The 26,552-nt window shown below is 42.9% G+C and overlaps 1 protein-coding gene across 3 annotated transcripts; it reads left to right on the top strand.

Annotated features, from left to right (window-relative positions):
• Positions 1-1,907: 1,907 nt before the first annotated feature.
• sh2d3a (SH2 domain containing 3A) lies at positions 1,908-25,909 on the top strand. Of its 3 annotated transcripts, none has more exons than XM_049013841.1 (11): positions 1,908-2,397; positions 6,308-6,424; positions 6,637-6,780; positions 6,926-7,224; positions 16,717-16,814; positions 16,921-17,510; positions 18,121-18,236; positions 19,086-19,257; positions 19,592-19,703; positions 24,415-24,600; positions 24,738-25,909. In XM_049013841.1, the coding sequence occupies exons 1-11, from the start codon at positions 2,344-2,346 to the stop codon at positions 24,908-24,910; spliced, it is 2,061 nt and encodes a 686-aa protein (XP_048869798.1). In that variant the 5' UTR covers positions 1,908-2,343; the 3' UTR covers positions 24,911-25,909. The 3 variants fall into 3 exon arrangements, 2 of the variants coding, with proteins under 2 accessions (XP_048869798.1, XP_048869797.1); XM_049013840.1 differs by having other exon boundaries at positions 24,735-25,909; XR_007398025.1 differs by lacking the exon at positions 24,738-25,909 and having other exon boundaries at positions 19,592-22,066; positions 24,415-24,542.
• Positions 25,910-26,552: the final 643 nt, after the last annotated feature.

The following is a 26,552-nucleotide window of genomic DNA, read 5'->3' as shown; positions in this document are numbered from 1 at the left end:
AACTCCCTCACTCTGCCACCTGCTCAAAACCTTCTGGCAGCTGTGCCAAGGGGCCAGGATGGGTCAATTCAGCGCAATTTGTTCAGTCTCTCCAGAGTGATAGCGTGGCGCGTCATATGCTGAGTGACACACATGCCGTGGTCTCGCAGTGGGCAACACAGCGTGGCTGGTGGTGACAGTGATGTGACCACAGGAAGATGGATGTTGTGGGTCGGGATAGGATTACCGCTGCTTCCTCCGCTCTCGCTAGGGCATCAGCAAGTGAGCCTGGCACCCACAGCTAGAAATGCTGAAGTAGTTGTTCTGGTGACAGTATCTTGACAATGGCATGGAGAACCAGCTGCTCCTACCCACCGTAATGCGAGAGCAGTCTTCACCCCACCCCTGCTGCCTCCACTCCCACTGGCGTGCTCTGCTGCAGAGCCATGGCTCCCTCATCTGGCTGATATGGGCAGCATGGTTGATTAAAGGAGTCAGAGCCATGGTGTCGCCCAGGGAAGGCACAACGCTCAGTCCCTGGATTCACAAAATGAACGTGCCATCTGTAAGCCTTTTGTCTGAAACCAAATTTCTATTACTTATATAATATCTCATATGTTTAAATGTAGCTTAATGAAAAAGTGCTATTTTAGAATTACTGCACTATTTTATATTACAATCTTAACAACAGTTAAATCTGTGTCATTAAAGACCATATGCTCAAACTTAAGACTATAAGACTATAAGACTATACCGTAACAGATTTGCAGTTGTTTTCTGCAGGAATCTGTGGAGGACAGAGGGAGACCAAAATGTGTGTGTGTGTGTGTGTGTGTGTGTGTGTGTGTGTGTGTGTGTGTGTGTGTGTGTGTGTGTGTGTGTGTGTGTGTGTAGATTATGCTTAAAATGGTCCCAACAATGTAAAACATACCTGTTGTTTTTGCTTTGCGGGGATCATTTTCAGGTTCTTACAAAGATCTGTGAATGCAATCAAAAAACTAAAAGTGCCAAAAGTCTAATACAGTGGTACCTCAACCCACGAACAGTCCTGTTCACGAACATTCACACATAGTGGCCACTGTGTATTGTTTGTTTACAGTACAAACAAAGTTCATCGCTATACAACGTGTGGCATGACGAAATGTACATAAACATTTTAGGCATATGAAAATAATATACAGTATAATAAATATATTTTTGAAATTACTGTATTGTTTTTGACTGAGCACATGCTCAGTTGTGTATTGGTCCGCCTTCCGTAAACGTTTGTTCTTTCTTTCCCTTTTTTGCTCTTAATTTAAGTCTATATTCTTGGTCACAGAAAAAGGAAAAAAATTGAAAAAAATCAGTGTTTCTGAGGTTTGAATTAATTATTTGTATTTACATTATTTTAAATGTGAAAAAATGATTCAGGTCACCTTTTGGGTCGTGAACTGAGTCCTCATACGATCGCTTTTCACACTCTTGGCATTCTCCCGATGAGCTTCAAGAGGTAGTCACCTGAAATGGTTTTCCAACAGTCTTGAAAGAGTTCCCAGAGGTGTTTAGCAAGTGTGAAAAGCAGTAATCAGAGCAAAGGGTGGCTATTTTGAAGAAACTAGAATATAAAACATGTTTTCAGTTATGCCACTTTTTTTTGTTAAGTACGTAACTCCACATGTGTTCATTCATAGTTTTGATGCCTTCAGTGAGAATCTACCAATGTAAATGGTCATGAAAATAAAGACAACACAATGAATGAGAAGGTGTGTCCAAACTTTTGGCCTGTACTGTATATATATATATATATATATATATATATATATATATATATATATATATATATAAAATAAGGTATTACGCAGATACAGACTTATTCAGCGCTCCATACGGCATTGCGCATGTACAGACACAGGCACCTCTGTCTGCGCCTGGGGCTTTTGGGTGCGGCGCTCGGGGGTTGTGCCAGCTGGTGTCACAATAACTTGTACGCTGTTTATCTCCAGGCCTTGCTTGGTAAATGTGTAATGCAACCGGTAGTCATGGAAAAGGTTGGGAGCAGACGACCGACAGTTAATTTTTCCGAAGTATATTTGTAACAGAATTATTACATCCACATTAAATCTCGTATGCGATAAAGTAGCAGATGTTTGAATAGCTAAGGTGGGGCAAGGGTTGTACTAAGCGAATACGAAGTGTCAGACGGTCAAGGTGTATAGGACCTGATATACAGCCGCCGGTGGGAAGTTTTCCCACATGGAAAGCCTGATCTGACACCGTGTGGAATCTGTGGAATTTCCCTGCGGAAGGGGCTCCGAAAGCCTGTGAAGACTCGCCCAGGTGAGGCACTAGCCGCAGTGGAAAGGAGACGGAGTTTCAGTACGCATGGTGCTCTGGATTAATGAGAAGAGGATAAGAACCTTCTCCATGAATACACGGGTAAGGGGCCGTTCGCTTTGCTGCGACGCTGCGTTAAGGATCTTCCGTAATGCCCTAAGTTAATTAATAACTCATAACTACGGAAATGTTTCATAAGCGTAGTTACTGTGTCAAAGCAACCATTTGTTTTCCTGGAATTTTTATCTTAAAATATTAGGATGGTAAGTTTTGTGTATGTGATATGCACAAATAAAATTTTAATTTATTTTAAAAGGTGATATAGATGTCGCCCAAGCAGTAAACCGGCCTTTCTGTAGTTTTCGATTTTAACATGCGAATGTCTGTTCGCTAAATTAGTACAGAGGAAAAATAAATAGTATTAGTGATCGGATTTTCTCTTCTATCTTTCACACATAAGACAGGAAACTGGAGTGGGTAAAAACGACTAAAGCGTATCAATATTGAGACTTTATTACTTAACGCAGTACTGGGTTTCACCTATAACTTTTTGTTAAATTTACTTTATTCAGCTGATAATCTTTGCGATGCAGATTTTTGCATTGTCCATAATAAGACGCCAGAGTTAAATTAGATGGAATTAGATTCATGTATTCCTGAGAACAGTTAAAAAGTCTTCATCGGTGTGACATTACAGATTTCCACAGCATGTGCTGTTTCCCCTGTATCCGGATAGACACAGAGCGCAGGGAACCCGGTTGGGGCACGAATGGGATGGGTCAGGAAGGAAACTGCTATAAAAAGGCAGCATATTGCACATTAAATTATGGTCTTGGCAGCATGTTTATCCTGTATGTGTCCTGAAGTACCACAGCAGCTAAGCTGAATAGCATATGCATGCATTTTAAACCACTATATCTTAATTATTTGACAAAAACCTACTTGGTTCTGTATATTTGCCAGCTGGGTTGAGATCAGTTTTTCCCACACCTTGATACTGTCCAGACATTGTAGTTTCAAACGTTTCAAACTAAAGCATTTTTAACTTTGCCAGAGAAGAAATAAAACTTAGCAAGCTTTGCAAGTTATTGTTGCTTTTCAAGATTATCTAGTATAGGTTTAAGAAATCATCTTATAGTTTACCTCTGCTTTTGTGTGAGTTCTGCACATGCTTTCAGACCCATTCATGATCATTTTTATCCTTGCTGTTTAAATCACTCCTAGAAGGATTTTTGAGAAATTTCCCTTTTTTGAACTCCTTTTTGGCTATTTAAATATTACGATGTTTACTACAACAAAATAACAGTGGGATATTTGATATTTTTCCCCAATATTTTGCAGCCCTAGCATATTACAACAATTTTTTTCATTTCTTGTTGTGCCATCCAGATCATCTTCTGGTTTGTCCAATCAGATCGCAATTAAAGCTGGGGTCTCTTCATTTGTCCATGCATACATTATATAGTCTATCATTCTTTTCTGAGTTCATAACTTTTTCAGGAGTGCAGTTATATTTTGTGTTTCAGAGGCAGGCTATTTGAATAACCAATCAACCCAACAGAAGTCCCAAAAAAGACAGAAGTCAAGTCCCACCCTAAAGTACCAAAAAAAGTACCCCAGCTGGTTTGGCATTCTAGGTACTTGAGCTTTTGGTACTGGTACTTGACCAGAAGTCAATGGAAAAGGGAAAGTACTGAAAGTACCGGACCTGGTGCAGTGGAAAGCATCCTTACACAGTCAGAGGCCCCTGGGCTACATTTACACAGTCAGAGACCCCTGGGCTACATTTACACAGAGACCCCTGGGCTATTTGAGTGTTCAGAGACCCCCTAATATATTCTACGATGATGAAGCAAAGGAGGGAGAAGCAAATACAGACATGGAAACTAATGGCTGTGGTAAATGTACTTAAACTGTAGTAAATATTTAGTGAAAAATGAGAAAGTCCACTAGACAAAAGTCATAAACAAGGAACACTCAAGGACAAGTAATATGATCATTAAGGAACAAACAAAGAATCAAAAACAGGTAAAAGAAGATTGCTTGGAGTTAGTCACAGGCAGTAAATATATAAATGCAAACAATAAATAAGTAGAAGTAGCTGACATGAATCTGTTTAACCTCGAGCAGAGGAGACTAAGGAAGGACATGATCCAGGTATATAATATTCTAACGGGCTGGGTTTTGTTCAGCCAAATGGCTTTTTGTTTAAATACTAGCTCTTGTGGCCATAAATGGAAATTAGCGGGAGACCATTTTTAAATGAATTTGAGGAAGCACTTCTTTACACAGTGTGTAGTTGGAGTATGTAATAATTTGAAAAATGTTACTTTACCAAACAAGGGCAGGTACTTATCATTTTCCAGTATGTGTAAATTCACCAGATAACACAACATTGAACTTTTTTTTTTAATTTTTTTTATTTGTCTTAAAATTAAAAAGTCCATAGGTTACAAATCTGCAAATAAAACTGTACCATACTTTTCCAAATAATTATAGGTGCAGGGTAATATTATTAAAAGCAACATCGCATGTAATGCACATACAATTCTTACATTGTTAGTGAGCTAGATTAAGATCAGGTTTTTTCATACTTTATACTGAACAGACATTATAGCGCAGGGGGTTAAAGTTTCGCTAAAACATTTTTACTTTGACATAGAGAAAAGCCTTAGCTAGCTTTGCAATTTGAATGATTATTCCTTTTCTAGATTATCTAGTATATGTTTAATAATCAGTTTAAAGTTTACCTCCAATGTTTCCCCACGTCTTCGTGGTGGTTCCTCCACAGTTTACACGTATTACAAATTGCAAGCTTTGTGACTGCGAGTGAACTAACAACATGCTAATGTGTGGCTGTGAGTGTGTTCTCAGCTGTGAGGCTATTGCCTGTGTCGCTGTGCGTATGATGTGTGGTGCGTGAAATAAAACAGACTGGGTTAGTGTTGGAAATATATTAGATTGATTGATCGGTCTCCAGTCTGGGTCGAACATGCTGAAAATTGGCCAATTCCAGTCCTTAGATGATTGATCGTTGCATCTCTAGATGTTATATCTGTTCTTTGGTATTCTTACTGCAGCTACAGCAGCAGCATCAGTGCTCAGTTAGTGTGTGTTAGTGTTAGTGTGTCCGCCTTCCACAGAATGCTCCCCCTAACTTTGGTTGCTATGTCTTTATGTGGTAGTTGGGTGCAGGTCAGGCTGGGCTTCAGCCTGAGGAAACTCATGCATCTGAAGATGACAGAACATGGTTGAATGTACCATATAGTCAATGGCCTTTTACGTGATCATTTTTATCCATCCATCCATCCATTTTCCAAACTGCTTATCCTACTGGGTCGCAGGGGGGTCCGGAGCCTATCCCGGAAGCAATGGGCACGAGGCAGGGAACAACCCAGGATGGGGAGCCAGCCCATTGCAGGGCACATTCACACACCATTCACTCACACAGGCACACCTATGGGCAATTTAGCAACTCCAATCAGCCTCAGCATGTTTTTGGACTGTGGGGGGAAACCGGAGTACCCGGAGGAAACCCCACGACGACATGGGGAGAACATGCAAACTCCACACACATGTAACCCAGGCGGAGATTCGAACCCGGGTCCCAGAGGTGTGAGGCAACAGTGCTAACCACTGCACCACCATGCCGCTCCCCATTTTTATCCAATGAAATAAAAATAAAGTAAATGAAAATAAAATATAAATATAAATAAAAAAACTGATGTACCTTCGTTTTTTTCTGGGAAAAAACTTAAATACACACTTTTAAGGGTTAAACAAGGTACACAGTAAATTATCTGTGTCTGAAATCTGTTAATGTCTACAGAAGGTCATAATGACCTTGTTTTTTTTTGTTTTTTTTTTTTACAAATGCCATCCATTAACCCCTTCTCTGCATGCCTTTTTAAATTCCTGCACATGCAGTGACATGTAGGTGCATGTAGGCTGGTACTCTGTGTGCATTGTGTGAATGTGAAGTGTGGCTCTGATTTGGATCCCTGATTGGCAGGCATCAGGAAGTAGCAGAGGGATGGATTCCCTGAAGAAAGAACTGGAGGAGGAGCTGAAGCTGAGCACGGAGGACATGAGGAGCCATGCCTGGTATCACGGTCCAATCAGCCGAGAGGTGAGTGGCATCACCCAGATTCTGAGCTTACAGGTGGTAGCTGTCACTGGTATCATAAGAGAACACAGATCTTATACTACCCTGCATTGCTGCTTGTTCCGGGTCTGTGAATCAGCTCCTGCTTTTTGGCTGAGCTGTGCCCTCTGCTTCCCTAACAGTAACTCTGAGAGTTTGCCTGTTTTCCCCCTTGACCTGAGCTTTCTTCCATGTAGGGTGCAGAGGTACTGCTGCAACGTGATGGAGACTTCCTGATCCGCGACTCCTGGAGCAGCCCAGGGGACTATGTCCTGACATGTCAGTGGAAGAATGAGCCCATGCACTTCAAAATCATCCGAGTGGTGCTGCGGCCCAAGAAGGTACAACTCTAGATGTTGACTCAACACAGACCCGGGTCTTGGTTCTGTATCTGGTCCACTGTGGTGGACTTGCACACAGTGTCTGTGAACTGTAGCATCACTGTAGGTCTCGTTCTGAGCCCAGTTCTAAATCATACTGTTTCAGGGCTACACGCGGGTGTTGTTCCAGTTTGAGCAGGACCGCTTTGACAACGTCCCAGCTCTAGTCCGGTTCCATGTGGGTGGCAGGAGACCCATCTCTGAAGCCTCAGGAGCCATCATCTTCCAGCCCATCACACGCACAGTGCCTCTGCGCGTTATCAGTGAGCGTGAGGCTATGTGTGAAAGTGGAGGCAGACTGTGCAGATCAGGAAGGGCACAGAAGCAGCATCCTGAGGCCAGTAAGAGACTGAGCTTCACCTCCAGCCAGATGGACACGCTGCACATCAGCAGTAACTTGCTCAGGTATGTCAGAAAATGTACAGGAGCACATTCTGTTCTTCAACTGTGTTCTTTGGAAGTATGAACTGGAAGTATAACGTTTGTGTGGGTAAGTGCAGAGAAATGGAGAAGGCAAGAGGCAGAAAAGGATTAAAACAATGAAATGTTAGAGCTCTAACCACTGATCAGTGCTCCTGATCATTTTAATCTGAAAAACTGGAAAATAAGCACCTCTAACTGCATAGCTGCAACTACCAAAAGTCCCCGCATGTCAGAACAAGTGCTGAGTGCATCCATCTGTCTTCCAGCCTCATATTTTTTTTTCATTGTGACCAAATCCAGGTTTTAGCATAAGAAATGACTCTAGGAAGCTATATTTGCTGTTATAAAACTGGTATCAGAGTGATTATCTAGCCTGTATACTGTCTTGTATTATTCATATGCATCTTATGTCTGGTCATAGTTGACTATCTTGTGTTTATGCCAAAAAATGGCAGTTTTGACACTCAATCTTGTTGAGTGATAACTGAAAAAGTTATTTGTAGGAACTTTTTCAAATTTTGTAAACACACCATGTATGCATGCTGGTTGTGTTTCCAGCAACATATCTGAGTTTCATACATAAGGGGTGGACAGACTTAGCCTTACCAACTACTGTCTTTCTATTGCTGGAGCAATTTATTCGGAAGCAGAAATGTTCCCAAAGGTCTGATTGTTACTGACTGTAACCAGCTTGATCTGTGTCAGCAACAATTAGCACAATGTTTTGTGTTGACTATCTACTTGTGAATTTTAATGGACTGCATTTATATAGCGCTTTTCTACTCCTATGAGTACTCAAAGTGCTTTACATTTCATGCCTCACATTCACCCATCCACACACTCATTCACACACCGGTGGCGGAGGCTGCCATGCAAGGTGCCAACCTGCTCACCGGGAGCAATTTGGGGTTCAGTGTCTTGCTCAAGGACACTTTGATGGGGTCAGGAGGAACCAGGGCTCGAACCTGCAACCCTCCAGTTGCCGAACGAGAGCACTACCTCCTGTGCCACCATTTAGGCTCCATACTTGTATTTGGAGTTGTATTTGTTTCATTGTGTGCACCCAAACAAAAGTGACATAATTGAATGGCACATTACGAATGTGTGTCCTGGAAGTAAGGATCATCCTGTGCGAGCCTGCACTATAACTATCCACTACAGCTGTGCATTAGCATAACATTAAGCAAAACATTCTACAGAAATTGTAATCTGATTGTTTTAGTTTCTTGGGACTTAGCCCATTTCACATTTAAAAGAAGTATCCATTGGATAAAATTATTTCAATTCAATTAATTTTTATGTAACACCTTTCACGAGGCACATTTGATTATGTGTTCAAACTTCCTGCTGCTGGTGACAATTCAAGCTGCTGCATTTTGAATACACTGCAAAGTGTTTAGTGTGCAGTGTGTGCTCTCAGATAACAGCATTACAGATGTCTAACCTACTGTATACAAAGGCATGTATCAATTTGTCAATGTTTTGAATAGTGTGGAATTGTCATAATTTGGTAATGTTACATAGCTGTAGAAAGCACACATCTGATACTGCATTCGCATGCGATTTGAATGAGAGGCTTGTATCTAAGATGATGCCTAAGTTACAGACTGAGGAAAAAGTTCAGCCCTTTGGAGTGAAGTGCAGAGATTATAACATTCCTGTCACCAAACAACAGAACCTTAGTTGCCTGAGCATTTATTGGTAAAAATCTTTCAGTCATTCAGGCCTCTACTTTAAAGCAATTATCTAAAGGGACAATAGATCAGAGGTGTGACCAGAATGTCATGTGTGGGTGAGCATTTGGATTATTTGGTGGGACAAAAAATCTGCAAAATGGGTGGAAATCTATTTTTTATCAATCGTATCCATATTTGTAGGAGTGGACTGGTTATAATAATAATAATAATAATAATAATTAGTGGTTACTGGTTACTCTCACATCCTGTCTTAGTCACAATAACAGGAGATTTAAAAAAATAAGCCTAAATTTAAAAAAGCCAGTCACATTTTACAAAAAATGTAACAGCATTTCAGACAAAGTTATAGATGGTGTGAATAGGGATATACAGTCTGAAAAAAATTGTGTTTGAAAAATTGAAGCATTCTAATCTATTAGGCCACAAAAGTAAAATTATGAACCTTTAAAATGAGCATAGTAGGGCTCCTTGTGATCAAGTGCATTGTTGGCGACACAGCCTACTTTTCACGTCTATTTCAGTTTATATCTCGCTGAAATCTTAATGTAGAATCATGAAATAAACGCTGACTAAATCCATAATCTGTCTTCTTTTTAAAACATCAATTGTCGGAAGTTTTTAAGTTTTTATAATTAGGTTAAATCGGAAAAAAATAAACCATGTCACCTTACTTTGTTTTACCTGCATCGGGGGCGTGTAGCACCGCCCTCACCTGAAAATCGCTATTCGCATTCTAAATAGCCGCATTTCCACATATTCAAATCACATTCACATGGTAATTATACAGTATGAACAACGCAGCGGTGAAACGCGATCCAGATACATCCCCATCAGCGCCATAAAGGGGGGGGGGAATGTGGCCAGGTGTGAATGGCTCATGCATACACATGAAAGTTGCTACATATTCAATGAAAGGAGCCCATAAGTAGTGACATAAGTTTGGTTTTTCTTATTTATCAAACTGAATGTTGCAACTACACCATTTAGTCATCTTCATGTAGGCAAGACTTTGGTGATAAGATATCTGGGATCAAAACAAACTGCCACCATTGCTTTCTATGTACTTTTATAATATTTCTGCAGGTGTTCCAAACTGCATTTTGCAATGTCTATACGTTGATGTCAAATTACAAACTTCACATAAATCTGAAATATTTACAAAGTACACTAAGATTAAGATGAGGTTAATGCCAAAACAAATATATAAGAAATAATTTGCCATGAAGGAAGTTTATGCTATTGAATGACATGTGTGCCCATGTCCCAGTCAGTGAAAGTGTGTTCCCTACCCCTAGACCCGAGAGGGTTAATCGAATTGTATCCTACTAAAATATGTGTGACAGAGAGTATAAGAGGGAATGAATGGCAAAAGGGGGAGAGTAGGGGTGGGTGATATGACCTAAAATTATCACTAGGGTTGCACCAATACCAGTATCGGCCCGATACCTCTTTAAAATTCTTGTATTCGTAAATAAATTGCCAATACCACACACCGATAACACTAAATGGTATTTTACTACATCAAACTGTTCATAGCCGGCAGATGTGATTTGTTTTCCTACCGGATTTCAATGTCTAGGGAGAAACAATGAACCAAAAACTTTGGCGAGTTCACTAATGCTAGTGCAAGACAGCAGCAACCAAGCTTAACTCAAGTTTTACAAAAGCGAGAGAAAATGTCCAAAGACCATAAGGGCCATAAAAATAACAGAGGCTCTTACTGCACTTGATGATCAACCACTTTCGCTTGTTGATAATGTTGGATTTCGATGTCTTCTCGGTGTGGTGGAGATATAAAATTCCCAGTCGCCCCTACATCACAGACCTTATGTTGCCAAAGGTGTAAGATGGTGTGAAAAATCACGTTAGGTCCCTGGTGCATGATGTTGTGGCATTAAGTGCACAACCATATGACTGATATATGGACTAGCAATGTCTGCCCAATGTCTCTCCACAGTTTAATGGCACGATGGATGGATGAGACATTTAGACTTCACCACATCACGTTACAGGCGAATACTTTGTTTAACTGAAATGTGCAGTAATGGTTATTCTCACTTCAGTTATGTTGGCTGTGTTAACAGTACATTTAATTTCTTTTTTTCTGCTTATATTTACATTTTGTCTAATGTGATGACACTGCTTTTTAGAAGAATGTTTTTGTTTAAACCAGGAAGATCTGTGTATTTTGGTTTGGAATAGCTTTCTGTTAATGGTTTGCCTTATTATAGGGTTATTATAATCTGCAAAGAAGAAAATAAAACATGCCTCCTAAATAATTGCACTTTCATGGAAACCCAATCTAATAAATATCAGTATCGGTACTTGGTATCAGCAAGTACGCAAATAAAAATTTATTCGAGCAATCCAGCAAAGCGCTCCCGTCACACTCTGGCACCAGGTACCAAGAATCCCAGCACCGAAAGCAACCAGTTGATAAACCATCAGTTCCAGATAAGGACTTCTAAGTCCTGATTGATCACAAAACACCAACAAACCGAGCTCAAACGTATAACAAACACAATTCTCCTGCTCTATTGATTCACCTTGGCAGCAAGGTAAAATCCACCCATCTAGCTCAATTTACCAAAACATGTCTCGACTGCTAGGCTCCTACTTGAGATATGAATATAGATATTGATTATATTGACATTGAATCACTGTAAATATTTGGTTGTCCTTTGATTAATTATTGACATATTGATGTATTTTCATTGAATCGCTGTAAATACATGGTTAACATATGATTAGTATGATTAATATAACAATTACTTATACATTTGTACTACTGCATAACATATTGCGTATCGTCTACTGCGTCTACTTTATAACTACAACTCTTTGTGCACCAGTTGGGGCAGCATCGAATCTCTTCCTGCAGGTGGTTTCTCCCCTCCCTTACTCCACTGTCCGTCTCTCCAAGGTCTGATCTCTCTACAGCATTTGCGGAACCAACCACAGGCAGCTATCATGAAGTGAGAACACAAAGTATTAAAAACAATCTCTTCTCGCCTAAGACATAACAGACCCAATATGCCTTCCCTCCCAGGCCTACCAATGTCAAATTTACTTTCCACAGTATCAGTGCATCCCTAATTATTACGGTATTTTTCAGTTTTTGGACGGTGACGGTATTATATCAGGGTATTACTTGTTCCAGATTTTAGGAATAGCTGCATGTCCTGTCTCCTTACGTAAATTAAAAAAAATATTTCATGATATATTAAATACACTTTAATTGTTAATACAGTTGGGTATGGGCTGTCCTATTTTGAAAAGATAGGTGTAAAAAGTGACATAGCTAATATCTTCTCATTTGTTTTATAATTGTCAGAGTAACAATGCAAACAGAATGACAAACCCCTTCAGCTGAAAGCAGTGCATTTTAATTATCATTTTAAATAAACTGCTGGGTTGCCAACTTTGCGCAGCTGACTGGAGTGACATTTTCAACTAGAGACAAGTCTGCACACATTTACATTTATGTTATACATTTATGAGTTTTATTACCTTGTTAATAGTTTTATGGTTTGCAAAACACCCCAATACTTTTGATGTAGCTAATTTTAGGTTTACAATGGAATAATATACACTGCTCAAAAAAATTAAAGGAACACTTTGAAAACGAATCAGATCTCAATGGGAAAAAATCATGCTGGATATCTATACTGATATGGACTGGGTAATGTGTTAGGAGTGAAAGAATGCCACATCGTTTGATGGAAATGAAAATTACAAACCTACAGAGGGTTGAATTCAAAGACACTCCGAAAATCAAAGTGAAAAAATGATGCGGCAGGCTAGTCCATTTTGCTGAAATTTCATTGCAGCAACTCAAAATTGTATGCAGTAGTTTGTATGGCCCCCACATGCTTGTATGCATGCCTGACAATATCGGGGCATGATCCTAATGAGATGATGGATGGTGTCCTGAGGGATCTCCTCCCAGATCTGGACCAGGGCATCACTGAGCTCCTGGACAGTCTGAGGTGCAACCTGGCGGCATCGGATGGACCGAAACATAATGTCCCAGAGGTGTTCTATTGGATTTAGGTCAGGCGAACATGGGGGCCAGTCAAAGGTATCAATTCCTTCATCCTCCAGGAACTGCCTGCATACTCTCGCCACATGAGGCCAGGCATTGCCATGCACCGGGAGGAATCCAGGACTCACTGCACCAGCGTAGAGTCTGATACCTAATGGCAGTTGAGGTGTCATTGTCTAGCCTGTAGAGGTCTGTGCGTCCCTCCATGGATATGCCTCTCCAGACCATCACTGACCCACCACCAAAACAGTCATGCTGAACAATGTTACAGGCATCATAATGTTCTAGACAGATTCTCCAGACCCTTTCACGTTTGTCACATGTGCTCATGGTGAACCATCGGACCTTCAGACCACCCTCATGAAATCTGTTTCTGATTGTTTGGTCAGAGACATTCGCACCAGTGGCCAGCTGGAGGTCGTTTTGTAAGGCTCTGGCAGTGCTCATCCTGATCCTCCTTGAACAAAGGCACAGATACCGGTCCTGCTGATGGGTTAAGGACCTTCTATGGCCCTGTCCATCTCTCCTAGAGTAACTGCCTATCTCCTGGAATCTCCTCCATACCCTTGAGATTGTGCTGGGAGACACAGCAAACCTTCTGGCCATGGCACGTATTGATGCACCATCCTGGAGGAGTTGGACTACCTGTGCAACCTCTGTAGGGTCCAGGTATCGCCTCATGCTACTAGTAGTGACACTGACCATCGCCAAATGCAAAACTAGTGAAAAAACCATCAGAAAAGATGAGGAGGGGAAAATGCCAGTGGCCTCCACCTGTTAAACCATTCCTGTTTTGGGGGTCGTCTCATTGTTGCCCCTCTAGTGCAACTGTTGTTAATTTCATTAATATCAAAGCAGCTGAAAATGATAAACAACCCTCTCTGCTACTTAACTGACCAGATCAATATCCCAGAAGTTTAATAGACTTGATGCTATACTCTTATTAAAAAGTGTTCCTTTAATTTTTTTGAGCAGTGTATATTTGCCATGAGATTTTTTGCGTGAGCACGCGAGTCTGAAGGCATGTAACACCAGATGCATGAGAAGTGGCAACCCTGAGAACGAATGTTTTTTAATTCTTTCACCTGAGTTGATTTGTATGAATAACATTACTTTATACAGTTGTTAAAAACATAAACTTTGAGAAACACGAAATCATCAATAAACTGTCTATGGGCCTATCGAAATCTTCTGATGAAGGACGTACATTTTCAGTCCCTTACGTGGATGCAAAGGCGCTCTGTTCCATGTTTATAACAGCAGTGCTGGGCTCAGCACTGGACTTGGAAATGTCCGCTGCGGCAGGTGTTGACAGTGTTTGCTTTTTAATGAGCCAGCTATGCATTGCTTTTGTTTGTGTTATCTACCCAGTTAACAAAACTGTTTGTATCACAACGATTATGTTATCGGTCTTTCCAGAACACAAAGTAGTTGAGTGGGGATTGGGTCCAGAGACGGATTACGGACCGGGCCAGCGGGGCCGCTGCCCAGGGGCCCTTGGGGTGCAGGGGCCCCGTGGGGCCCCTAGCCCAAAACAGTTTGCAATGCTTATCAACAATGTATTTTCGTTTGTCTATTTTAGAGGGCCTACATTCTTTGATCCTCTGCCAACAAGAGCCCCTGACCCTATAGGGATGGTGTTTGGCTGCCAAGGGCCCTTGAATTGTGGTGATTGTGGGGGGGGGGGGCCTCGGGAACGTTTTGCCCAGGGGCCCACACAACGCATATTCCGTCCCTGATTGGGTCCAGTGGATAATAGTCAGTTTGGCTTTAGTTATTATAGATTTTAGCTCCTGTTCAATTAACCCTCTGGGAAATTGGGGTAGGGAACGCACTTTCACTGATGGGACATGATCACACATTTCTTTCAATATCATAAACTTAATTCATGGCAGATAAATTATTTCTTATATATTTGTTTTGGCATTACACTCATCTTAATTTTAATGTATATTGTAAATATGTCAGATTTATGTTAAATTTGTAATCTGACATCAAAGTACAGACATTGCAAAATGCAGTTTGGAACACTTGAAGAAACATTATGAAAGTACATAGTAAGCAATGGCGGCAGTTTGTTTTGACCCCAGATATCTGATCATCAGTCTTGGCTACATGAAGATGACTAAATGGTGTAGTTGCAACATTCAGTTGGATAAATAAATAAGAAAAAAACGAACTCATGTTACTATTTCTGGGCTCCTGCCATTGAATATGTAGCAATTTTAATGTGTATGCGTGAGCTATCCCCCCCCCCCCTTTATGGCGCTGATGGGGATGTATCTGGACCACGTTTCACCGAATGTGAATGTGATTTAAATACACGGTAATGTGGCTATTTATAATGCGAATAGCGATCTTCAGGTGAGGGCGGTATGACACGCCCCCAATGCAGGTAAAACATAGAAAGGTGACATGGTTTAATTTTTGCCGATTTTGCCTAATTTTAAAAACTTTAATACTTCCGACAATTAACATTTTGAAAAGAAGACAGATTACAGACTTAGTCAGCATTTTTTTCATGATTCTACATGAATATTTCAGCGAGATATAAACTGAAATAGATGCAAGAAATATGCTGCGTCGCTGGCGATCCATTAAAAAACATTAAGGGTGTGTGCTCGTTCTGTTTGCATAAGTTATTTGTCAGTTATTTGAACATGCTTGAAGTCTTTGTAATTTTATTGTTACTAATGCAGTAATTGTTGCTACCTTAGTCAGCAAGACGTTCCCCAAATTCAGTGTTGCTGGTCCAGATAGTCTGAATTCTATAAGAATATAGATGGGTGGGTCAGGCACCATTTGAATTAGCATAAAATCTTCTATAATTTTTGGTTCAATTTTCAACAGTGAGTAAAAATAGCTGCCAGGCTGCCTCCACACCCAAAGCCACTTGGTTTCTGTATGAAACTAAACCCATCAGGTAAGGCTTCAAGAAGAGGAATAGTGTCTGTGGGTCTGAGAATTGTTTCTGTTAAATAACATAGGTCTGCACCAGTGTCAAGCACCATGTTGTTGACAAGAAGTTATTTACTTCCTAAAGAGCAAATGTTCAATAGTACGTTTTTTTTGGTGGGTTTATGTTGTGATTCATTAAATCTTATTAATGGGATTGATATTAAGTTATCCACACAGGAGCCCCCAGTGGAGCATTTAGGTCTAAGTCTTTGTCTCATAATAGTTAATACAGACACTCCTCTACTTACAAACTTTCAAATTACAAACTTTCAGACATACAAACGAAGAGGACTGTAAGTCCAAATTGTGTTCCTTCAGCTCCTGTTTCCTGTCCGCAACATCATTCTTTTTTCTGTGCCCCAATTCCGCCTAGTACGACTCCATGGCCACTACTCCCACCGTACAGCAGCGTAGCGTTCGGACTCCCAGCATCCTAGGTCTTTGTACTTGCGTATACCCTTAAAATGATGTTGAATACGAACATTTGAAGTTACGAACGGCTGTCTGGAACGTAACTCATTCATAAGTAGAGGAGTGTCTGTACTATATTCTTTCTAGGCTCACTGAACTCTGTTTCTAAATAGTTGTTAGATTTAGGGCATGCTGTGTTATGGAGCATTATATCCGTAAAATAGCAGATGAATAACAGTTCATCTGCCCAGTGGATACATGTGACTCTGTTCGGGACATTGCGGTATATTGTATTGTGATTGTATTTTAAAAAGAAATATTCTGCTGTTTTAAAATCTTGGCAATTCACTGTCTTTGAACCAGGAGTAAGGATAAGAGTGGCAGTCACCCAGCCAACCTTGAGATTCTAGGAAGAAGACCATCTTTGCAGTCTGCTCAGTCTGACAGCAACCTGTGCTCAGGTAGATATTACAGCCACACACGCAAACACCCACACACAGATCTATCACAGATCTGTCAGGCATGCTCCCTCTCACTGTCATCCATGTCTCTGACTCTGCTTACTAGGAGCAGCACCTGAGGTACCTGTGGAAGCCAGCCCCACCACCATCTCTCCTGTTTTCCGGACAGGCAGTGAGCCTTTGTTGAGCCCTCGTTTGCCTCAACATGTCCAGTCCTCTCAGCCAGGAGGGGGCACCACCCCGCGAGGCTCTGATGGACAGCTGCACTCCCGGGCGCCTCCCAAGCCCCTACGGGTGTCCACCCTATTCCCCTGCACCCCCTCCCAGACAGAGGAGGACCCCAGCCACTTATATGATGAGCTCATTCCACGTGCCCCTGTGACAGTGCCTCGCAGCCATGCTGATCGCCTGCGGGCTGAGGAGAAGTGGCAGAGTCGTGCCCGCATCACCGAGACTAGCTTCAACTTCCTTGAGACGGCTCCAGAGCAGGAGGAACCACCCGAAGGGAATGAGCCACAGTTTGTGCGGCCGGAGTTTGAGATGTCCTCCTGCTTTTGCCTGGAGCACTTCCATTCCCTGCTGCTTCCAGATAACAATCGGCCTTTAGAGCCCACGGTCCTGCTGGCCCTCAAGCAGCTGTTTGGCCGCAGTGATGCCAGGACCACGGCTTTGCATATCCTCAGCGTCGACTGCCAGGTGCACCATTATCCTCAGAAAAACCAGTTACCTTCCAAAGGGTCTCTCCTCTCAGAAAATGCTTTACTTCACCTTACTCCCTGTATGTCACAGGGTACAAACACACACACCCACCCACAGACTTGACATGATATCTTTGTGGGGACTCTCCATTCATTTCTATGGGGAAAATTCTAATCATAACATGATGACCTTAACCCCTACCCAGCCCTAACCTTAACCATAAGTAACCAAACAAAACATTTTTTGTATTTTTACTTCTTTGATGGCATTCACAAATTTTTGTGGGGACCTGAAGAGTTATATCTACAACGTCAAAAAACAGGTTTTTAATACACTGTGGGGACCCACATAAAATTCCACTTTACACTCAGAATAGAAAGACTGATAAATCTAATTGCATCGCTTTTGAATGTGGGAGAACATGCAGAAAATCTTTCTGAGGAGGGAGAATAAGTAAGCTCTGCGTGTACAGAGCAGGGGTGGGATTTAAATCTCCAGGGTTATATGGTAAGGCAATCCTGCTTTGTGGAATACCCCCCTGCTCAGGGTGACAAAGACCTCAGCTCTACCCCCAACCTCAGTATCTGTATCCATCCTACTTCTGCAGGTAGCACGGATCACAGGCGTGACAGAGGAGCAAAAGAGACTGATGGGCGTGAGCTCTGGCCTGGAGCTCATCACACTTCCACATGGACACCAGCTAAGACAGGACCTACTGGAAAGGTGGCTGTATATCAATGTGTCTGCATGTTTGTTCCTGAAGAACATCTCACCTGTGGCAGCAGTGCAGATGAGCTTCAGCTCCTTCTGAGGGTCTCCTCTTTCTGTGGCAGCACTAGGTCCTTCTGAGGCTCCCCTTTCTCTTTGGCTGGGACCAGCTTCTTCTGAGGCTCCCCTTTCTCTTTGGCTGGGACCAGCTCCTTCTGAGGGTCCCCTTTCTCTTTGGCTGGGACCAGCTCCTTCTGAGGGTCTCCTCTTTCTGTGGCAGCACTAGGTCCTTCTGAGGCTCCCCTTTCTCTTTGGCTGGGACCAGCTCCTTCTGAGGCTGCCCTTTCTCTTTGGCTGGCATCAGCTCCTTCTGAGGTTCCCCTTTCTCTTTGGCTGGGACCAGCTTCTTCTGAGGCTCCCATTTCTCTTTGGCTGGGACCAGCTTCTTCTGAGGCTCCCCTTTCTCTTTGGCTGGGACCAGCTCCTTCTGAGGGTCCCCTTTCTCTTTGGCTGGGACCAGCTCCTTCTGAGGTTCCCCTTTCTCTTTGGCTGGGACCAGCTTCTTCTGAGGTTCCCCTTTCTCTTTGGCTGGGACCAGCTTCTTCTGAGGCTCCCCTTTCTCTTTGGCTGGGACCAGCTTCTTCTGAGGCTCCCCTTTCTCTTTGGCTGGGACCAGCTCCTTCTGAGGGTCCCCTTTCTCTTTGACTGGGACCAGCTTCTTCTGAGACTCTTCTCTCTCTGTAGCCGGCACCAACTTCTTCTTAGGTTACGTTATTTCTGTGGCAGGCACCAACTTCTTCTGAGGTTACGTTATTTCTGTGGCAGGCACCAACTTCTTCTGAGGTTACGTTATTTCTGTGGCAGGCACCAGCTTTTGGCGTTGGGGTTGGCTATAGACATCCTGGGCTGCACCGGTACTGTGGGCCAGAGAGCTGCTGTGTTGCACAAGATCATCCAGCTGGCTAAGGAGCTGCGGCATACAGCCCACGACTACTACGCTTTCTCTGCTGTCATGAAGGCCCTGGATCTGCCACAGGTGGCCCCATCACACATTTTTATGATACATGAAGCTTTATCTTCATACCAGGGCCTCTCCTGGATATTATTAGTATTGGAAGCAGACACCATTTATTATAGGTGATAAAAATCTGTTTTGGTATGTTACAGCAGTACAGTCTTGCTATAAGTTAATATGCATAGATGTTGGACACTGCCAGGTGGGCTGTAAGTGAGGTAGGATTGTTTTTATTTGCTTATGCCTATGAAATGGGTACTATGCGTTAAATGTGACTCCCGTGCATTAAAATAGCATGCAGGTTTTTTGACCAGTATCATCAGCTGTAGCACACACTGATTTTGGCATGTAACAGGTGGTCAGACTGGAGAAGACGTGGCGAGCCTTAAGAAGGAACCACACTGACAGTGCAGTGTCTTTTGAAAAGACACTCAAGCCGTTCATGAAAGCTCTGAACGAAGAAGATGGTAAGAGCACCGAGCTCACAGGTCCCGACCCTGATGGCCCTGATTCCATGTCAGTGTTAACAGCAGCAAGAAGGCTAATTTCTGTTTTCTAGGCTATTTTCTATTAACTTTCTATTTCTATTAACATTACATGTAAAACTATGTAATGAGTTTGCTATGTGACTACTTCTCGGTGAATTTAAATTAGCTAGACCAGTCATTGTATATCATAGTCATATATTGAAGATGTACTAAGAACATAGTAAGGGAGAGAAGGAAACAGCTTATTGTATGGATGAGTAATATTTTCATTTACATTAACTGCCTTTATAATGTGTTCATAGAACATTCAGTGAACCTTCACAATGAACTCATTGAGCATTCATAAGCAGCATGGAAGTATACCTTAATATCCTAACATACCTTAATAGCTTTAACATATAGTATAATAATAACAAAATTATGTGATGATAACGAGTATTATAATCACATAATAATATAATGCATGCCAGCGTCATGGGCTTGCTTTTTCATACCAGCAATTCTGTGGAGCTGTGCCAGAGCCCGTGGAAAAGCATGAAACCAGTTCCAAATTAGGCACCGGCTCAGCACCAGAATCAGTATCACATTGCTGGAATGTGCCATCTGTGTCTGCTAGATAGGATATCCAAGATGCATTTACAGTTAGAAATTTTGAAGCATAGCAAGTCAGTTTTTGAATCAGTTTTTGAGAAATGATTGTACTGAACTAAAATCCAAAGAGCATACCAGTTAGTGCTGGGTCCAGTAACTTTCAGAGAAAAAAATTTTGGAGTTGATTGGTACTCCAGTCCCCATAAAAACTTAACGCAGCTCCAAAACAGCAGACAGGACCACAGCTCATGACCATAGGTGAGGGTAGGAACGTAGATCGACTGGTAAATCGAGAGCTTTGCCTTTTGGCTCAGCTCCTTCTTCAACATGACAGACCTATGCAACGCCCACATTACTGCTGATGCCGCACCGATCCGCCTGTCGATCTCCCGCTCCATCCTTCCCTCACTCGTGAACAAGACCCCGAGATACTTAAACTCCTCCACTTGGGGAAGGACTTTTCTCCTAACCCAGGAGAGAGCACTCCATCCTTTCCTGGCTGAGGACCATGGTCTCAGATTTGGAGGTGCTGATTTTCATCCTAGCTGCTTCACATTCAGCTGCAAACTGCTCCAGTGAGAGCCGACGGTCACGGTCCGATGAAGCCAACATAACCACATCATCTGCAAAAAGTAGAGACCTAATCCTAAGGTGCTAAAAGTTATGAACACCCTCCGGTCCGCCTTCTTGAAGAGGGGGGCCATGACCCTGGTCTGCCAATCCAGAGGTACTGCCCCCAATATCCACATGATGCTGCGAATGCATGTCAACCAGGACAGCCCTCCAACATCCGGAGCGTTGAACTCCAGGCAGATCTCATCCATCCCTGGGGCCCCAGACTCTGCTTCCTCATTGGACAGCATGTCGGTGGGATTGAGGAGGTCTTTAAAGTATTCCTTCCACCGATTTACAATGTCCCAAGCTGAGGTAGGCAGAGCATAAATAGTACACAGTGTTGATGCTGCACCAGTTTCCCGCTCTGGACCGGCTATGAGAATTGTGTCGGTCCTCATGGGTCTGGCAACCATGGTGAAAGTGACTCTATGTTTCTTGACTTTGCAAAAAGTCAGGGGTTATGGGTCGCTAGATCCTGGTCCCAGCCGCATCATTGGACTTGGTACTCTAATCGATCACATCCTCATGGGCAGACGCTGGAGGCTTCTACAGAATTGCAGGTCAACAGAAGTGCCCAGTTTGCATAAGCACAAACAACAGTCAGGACTCGTCCCCCCACCCAAAGGTGAAGGGAGGCTACCCTCTCATCCATTGCAGTGAACCTCAATGCACAGGTGCCCAGCCTGGGGGCAATTAGTATGCCCACCTGCTTGGTACCTCTCCCCGTGAGCAACTCCAGAGTGGAAGAGGGTCCTACCCCCCTCAAGGAGACTGGTTCCAGAGCCCGAGCCATGCATTGAGATGAGCCTGACTATACCTAGCCGGAACCTCACAACCTTGCACACCAGCTCAGACTCCTTCCCTGCCAGAGAGTTGACATTCCATGTTCCTCGAGCAAGCTTCTACAGCCCAGGATTGGACCGCCACGGTCTCTGCCTTCGGCTACCGCCCAACTCACACTGCACCTGACCCGTTTGGCCCCTCCTACAGGTGGTGAGCCCATTGGAGGGGGACCCATGTGCCGCCTTCAGGCTGTGCCCGACCAGGCCCCATGGGTGCAGGCCTGGCCACCAGGTGCTCACCATCGAGCCCCACCCACAGGCCTGGCTCCGGGGGGGGGGAGATGATGTGTCCGGGTGAGGGAAAACATGATTCCATGTTGTTTATCATCATGAGGGGTCTAATGAGCCGCACTTCATCTGGCTCCTCACCCAAGACCTGTTTGCCTTGGGTGACACTACCAGGGGCATAAAGGCCTGGGCAGTTTAGCTGCTGGGATCATTGTAACATGCAAACCCCTCCACCATGATAAAGTGTTGGCACCAGGAGAGGTTACTCCTTTCAGTGAGCATATTATGAGACTCAGATTAAAGCACTCTCTGAGTGCCTTATCTGTTATATATGCTCTGACCACGGGGAGTGATGTCTTGATGAGGGAGACATTTTAGTCACTTCTTCATTTAGCAGTTGCCCATGAGGTGACACTCCTCTGGCCATGGGTGACTTCAGTGTGACCACTGGCACTGTTAGAATCAGCTATGAGGATTGTATCGGTCTTCATTGGTCTGTCGACTGTGGTGAAAGTGGTTCTATGTTCCTTGACTTTGTAAAAGGTCAGGGGCTATGGGTCACTAGATCCTGGTCCCAGCTGCATCATTGGACTTGGTACTCTAACACTGGTGGTGTGGTGAAAGAGATCGATCACATCCTCATGGGCAGACACTGGAGGCTCCTACAAAACTGCAGGTCTACAGAAGTGCCCAATTTGTGAATTCTGACCACAGACTTTTTGTTGCTAGTCTGAAGATCTAGCTGAGGTCCAGTAGGCTACTACCTACTAGGGGAATGAGGCTGGGCCTGGCCAAACTCCAATATTAGGCTCTATCTATTGAGACTGCATGTAGTTTTTGTGTAAACTTGGGTGCAATTGCTGATTCTAATGTGATGTGGGCAACCTTCCATGACAAGACCCAGTAGGAGGCTGAGAGTTGTGTGGATGTTGTTGGTGTTCTCAGAAGGAGGTGTTTCATCTCACAGGGAACCCTAGATATTATCGAGAGCAATCGAAAGTGATTACTTTGATGACAATTCTGTTCTATACCAGGAACTGAATAGGATGGCTCTGATGTCAGATAAGGTGGTGTTTGTTAGAGGAATCTGTGAGCAAGTGACACATCATCTATGGTCTAGTGACCCACATCCTGCTTACAGAGAAAATCTAAGCATCTGAATCTGTTCCTCAGAGGGTCACAGTCAGGGTGGGTGATGGAACAGTCCTTATAGATTACATTGCAGGTGTAACCCACTGGGCCGGCTACTTTGAGCCGCTGTTTAAAGCTGATTCTCCGGCTATGACGTTGGACATCTCTGGGTCCACAGTTCTTGAGGCTGATTATCCAATTGCCTGTGAACCACCCAGTCTCACTGAGATTGTACAGGTGGTGAACCAGCTTAGGGCAGAGAAGGCTGCAGGAAACTGTGGTATCCAGGGTGAACTTCACTAGGCTGGTGGTAAAGCTGTCCTCCTGGCATTGAAGACAATCTTTGCTTCCATTTGGGAGTCAGGTATCATCCCAACTGACTGGACACAGGACTTCTTGTTCCTATCTGGAAAGGGAAAGGTAATTGCCTGGATTGTGGCAACTACTAAAAAATAACACTGTTCTCATTATGGTCCTTGCTAGGGTCACACTTGCATTTGGGTTTATGGTCCTTGCTAGGGTCACAGTTTAATTTTATGCCTAGGAACCATCTGGGCACTAAGGGTTCTTAGTAAGCATAAACATGAATATTGTTTATTTGAGTTTATTTGCAATCTTTGTCATTTTTAATAATGTGTTAGATGCAGTTGATGCATCTGTCCTGTGGGACATCCTGAGATTTTGTGGGATCCCCCTGAAGTTGCTGGATCTCATGGCCAGCTTGTACACTGGTACTTTGAGTGCTATGCAGAGTGGAGGCAGAACCTCCGTGTTCTCCTCAGTTGATTCTGGGATTCATCAGGGGCATGTTCTTGCCCCTTCTCTGTTCAGTGCCTGCTATGCACTAGGTTTTGGGTAAGAATGTGAAAAAAGATTCACTGATCTTTACTTGTTGATGATATTGTGATCTTTGCACAGTCAATGGAGGCTCTGGTCGGGGCTCTCGAGAGACTGAGCAATAAGACAAAGTATCTGGATTTGCAAGTGTCCAGGATCAAAACTAAGACCCAGGCCTTTAATGATATCTTGGGCACAGCCATCAGCAGTGTATTTGTCTGTGGACAGAATGTTGACCGCACTGAGAGGTTCACTTATCTCGGCAGCAACGTTCATGTCTCTAGTGACTCTTCCTATGGCGTCAGTAGATGTATTGTGAGAGCATGGGGTCATAAGGTCACTGAAAAGGGGTGTGTGGTGCTTCCTAACAAGGTCATTGCAGTGCAATGTCACTGCCTGAATAAATATTTAATATTCCCTTGTTTACCTGATGTTCCTCATGCCAGTGGCCATGGACTGTGAGTCTGTCTCTGTGCCGCACCTGGTGCCACTGCTCAGGCTAATGGAAGGAGAGGATGCAGGTGAACACACAGGACATGGCTGCCAACTACTCCTCAGCATCCTACAGTCGGCCCGTAACTCTGCTCTCAGTGCTGGGCAACACCAGGCCCACGCTCATGCTCTGCTAACAGGTGGGTGCTTAACCAAGCAGGAGCCCAAAACCCACCCCCAGCGGTGTTAGCAGCTGGGGTTGGATTTGTAGTTTTTCATTATGTCAGATAATTTCACAAAATATTGAGTGGCTGACATTTTATTGCTTCCTTAGCAGGCTGGGAACCAATCCCTGAGCTTTTGGAGGCCTTCCAGACAGAGTTTGCCCTTCGCCTCTTCTGGGGCCAAGCAGGGGTTAGAGCGGAGCGTCAGGAACGTTACAAGAAATTTGATGCGGTACTTAGTGCTTTATCAAACAAGCTGGAATCTGCCCATGACTCTGACCTTTGAGCCAATGTCAGCTCACCTCCCAGATCCTGGAGGATCCACACTATAAGCCAACATGGATGTCAAGCAAACCCTTTAATGAAGAACCCTGGCAAGTCAGAGACAGATGCATTAATCTGTTTATCCATTATATTACACAGATGTGGGGAAAGCTTCTATCAGCAGAATTGGAACATAGTAAGAAGTCCTTTTTACTCGGACTTTGTAAAAGTCAGAGGCCTTACTGGGAATCATACTGAACATGGCAAGTAACAGAAATCTTGCTGTGATAATCAGGGGAGGAAGACACCTTACTGGGAATCATACTGAACACGGTAAGGAGCAGAAACCATTTTGGGCATCAATGCAGTATAACAATTAAATATTGTCCTTGAGCAAGGCCCTTAACATATCCACAGGGGACTGCTTCCAGGACCAGGTCCTTTATATACAATGATGTAGTTTTTTCATATAACCTGCCCACATCCTCCAGGATACTTTAAATCAATTCTAGATCACCTACAATACCTTATACAATGTAAATGATATGTAAATATACTGTATTGTTCAAGGAATAATGACAAACAAAACTATATGTTCAGTACAGAGGCAACCATCATGGCACATATAGAAAATATAATCAAAAAGAGATAATATAAATTCATTCCCTCTCTAACACACACCATAACCCTAACACACATGCACACTGTAACACACACCAGCACCCAAAACTACACATCATTTCATTTACATGGATTCAGTATAGTGCTAAGTGTGTGGCAAATTCAAGTTTTGCTTTTTGTAACTTTACAGAATGTTTATTTTCCTGAATATTTTCAGTCTGCAGTTAATTGAATCCATGGATATGAAACCCACAAATATGGAGGGCTGACTGTACTTACCCACACTGAGGTTACCATCTAAATTGATAACCTTGCCATTCTCTTACAATGTAATGCAAATTTTCTAACGTTTTTGTATGTTTATTTCACTTTCATAAAGGTAAACTAAGAGCAAATGCTATCTGAAGTATGTCTCTGGCTCATGAGTTGTCATGCCCACTCACTATAGTATTTTGTCCCCTCTGTAATTTAAATTCACTCCTTACCAGATTAGTTCCTTCACTGGGTCTGACTGCGATACAATAACATATTCTGTGAGACTAACATTCCAGTCATTATTTTATTGGATTAATGTACAGTATTCTCAAGTTTTTAATCAGTACTCTTGGTTTAATATGAAGTTAATGATGATTGGTCTCATGGACATGAATTGGTTATGGTGGGGCATGGCAAAGGAGAGATGATTCACATTGCGGCTCCAAGAAACCAGGGATTTGTTACAGAAAACACAAATACAGAAACCAAAAACAATGGGACCATGAGGCATCAAAAACTAAAGTAAGGCAGGGAGCTGCCTTTAGAATAATATTGACAGAGGTTGGGAGGATTACAGGAAACTACAATAACTAAAATGGGGTAAGTACGGCTAATAATACACAGCAACACATCCTGGGTGACCCACTGAGGAAAATAACAAGAACAGGCACTTAAATACACTAACCAGACTACATGAGAAACACAAGTAAAACACAAGTAACTAAACAAGGCACAGACCGGGTAAACCATTAACAAGAACACTAAAGAAAAGGTATATATTAACAACA

This window comes from Brienomyrus brachyistius, chromosome 5, assembly GCF_023856365.1.
Source record: "Brienomyrus brachyistius isolate T26 chromosome 5, BBRACH_0.4, whole genome shotgun sequence".
NCBI classification, from domain to species: Eukaryota; Metazoa; Chordata; class Actinopteri; order Osteoglossiformes; family Mormyridae; genus Brienomyrus; species Brienomyrus brachyistius.
This window is presented reverse-complemented; position numbering and strand designations above follow the sequence as displayed.

Coding starts and splice junctions, on each gene's coding strand:
- sh2d3a (XM_049013840.1), top strand. CDS start 2,344: ATGGTGCTCTGGATTAATGAGAAGAGGATAAGAACCTTCTCCATGAAT. Junction 19,704..24,414: donor AGCTCTGAACGAAGAAGATG/GTAAGAGCACCG, acceptor TCCTCATGCCAG/TGGCCATGGACTGTGAGTCT. Junction 24,601..24,734: donor CGCTCATGCTCTGCTAACAG/GTGGGTGCTTAA, acceptor TTGCTTCCTTAG/CAGGCTGGGAACCAATCCCT.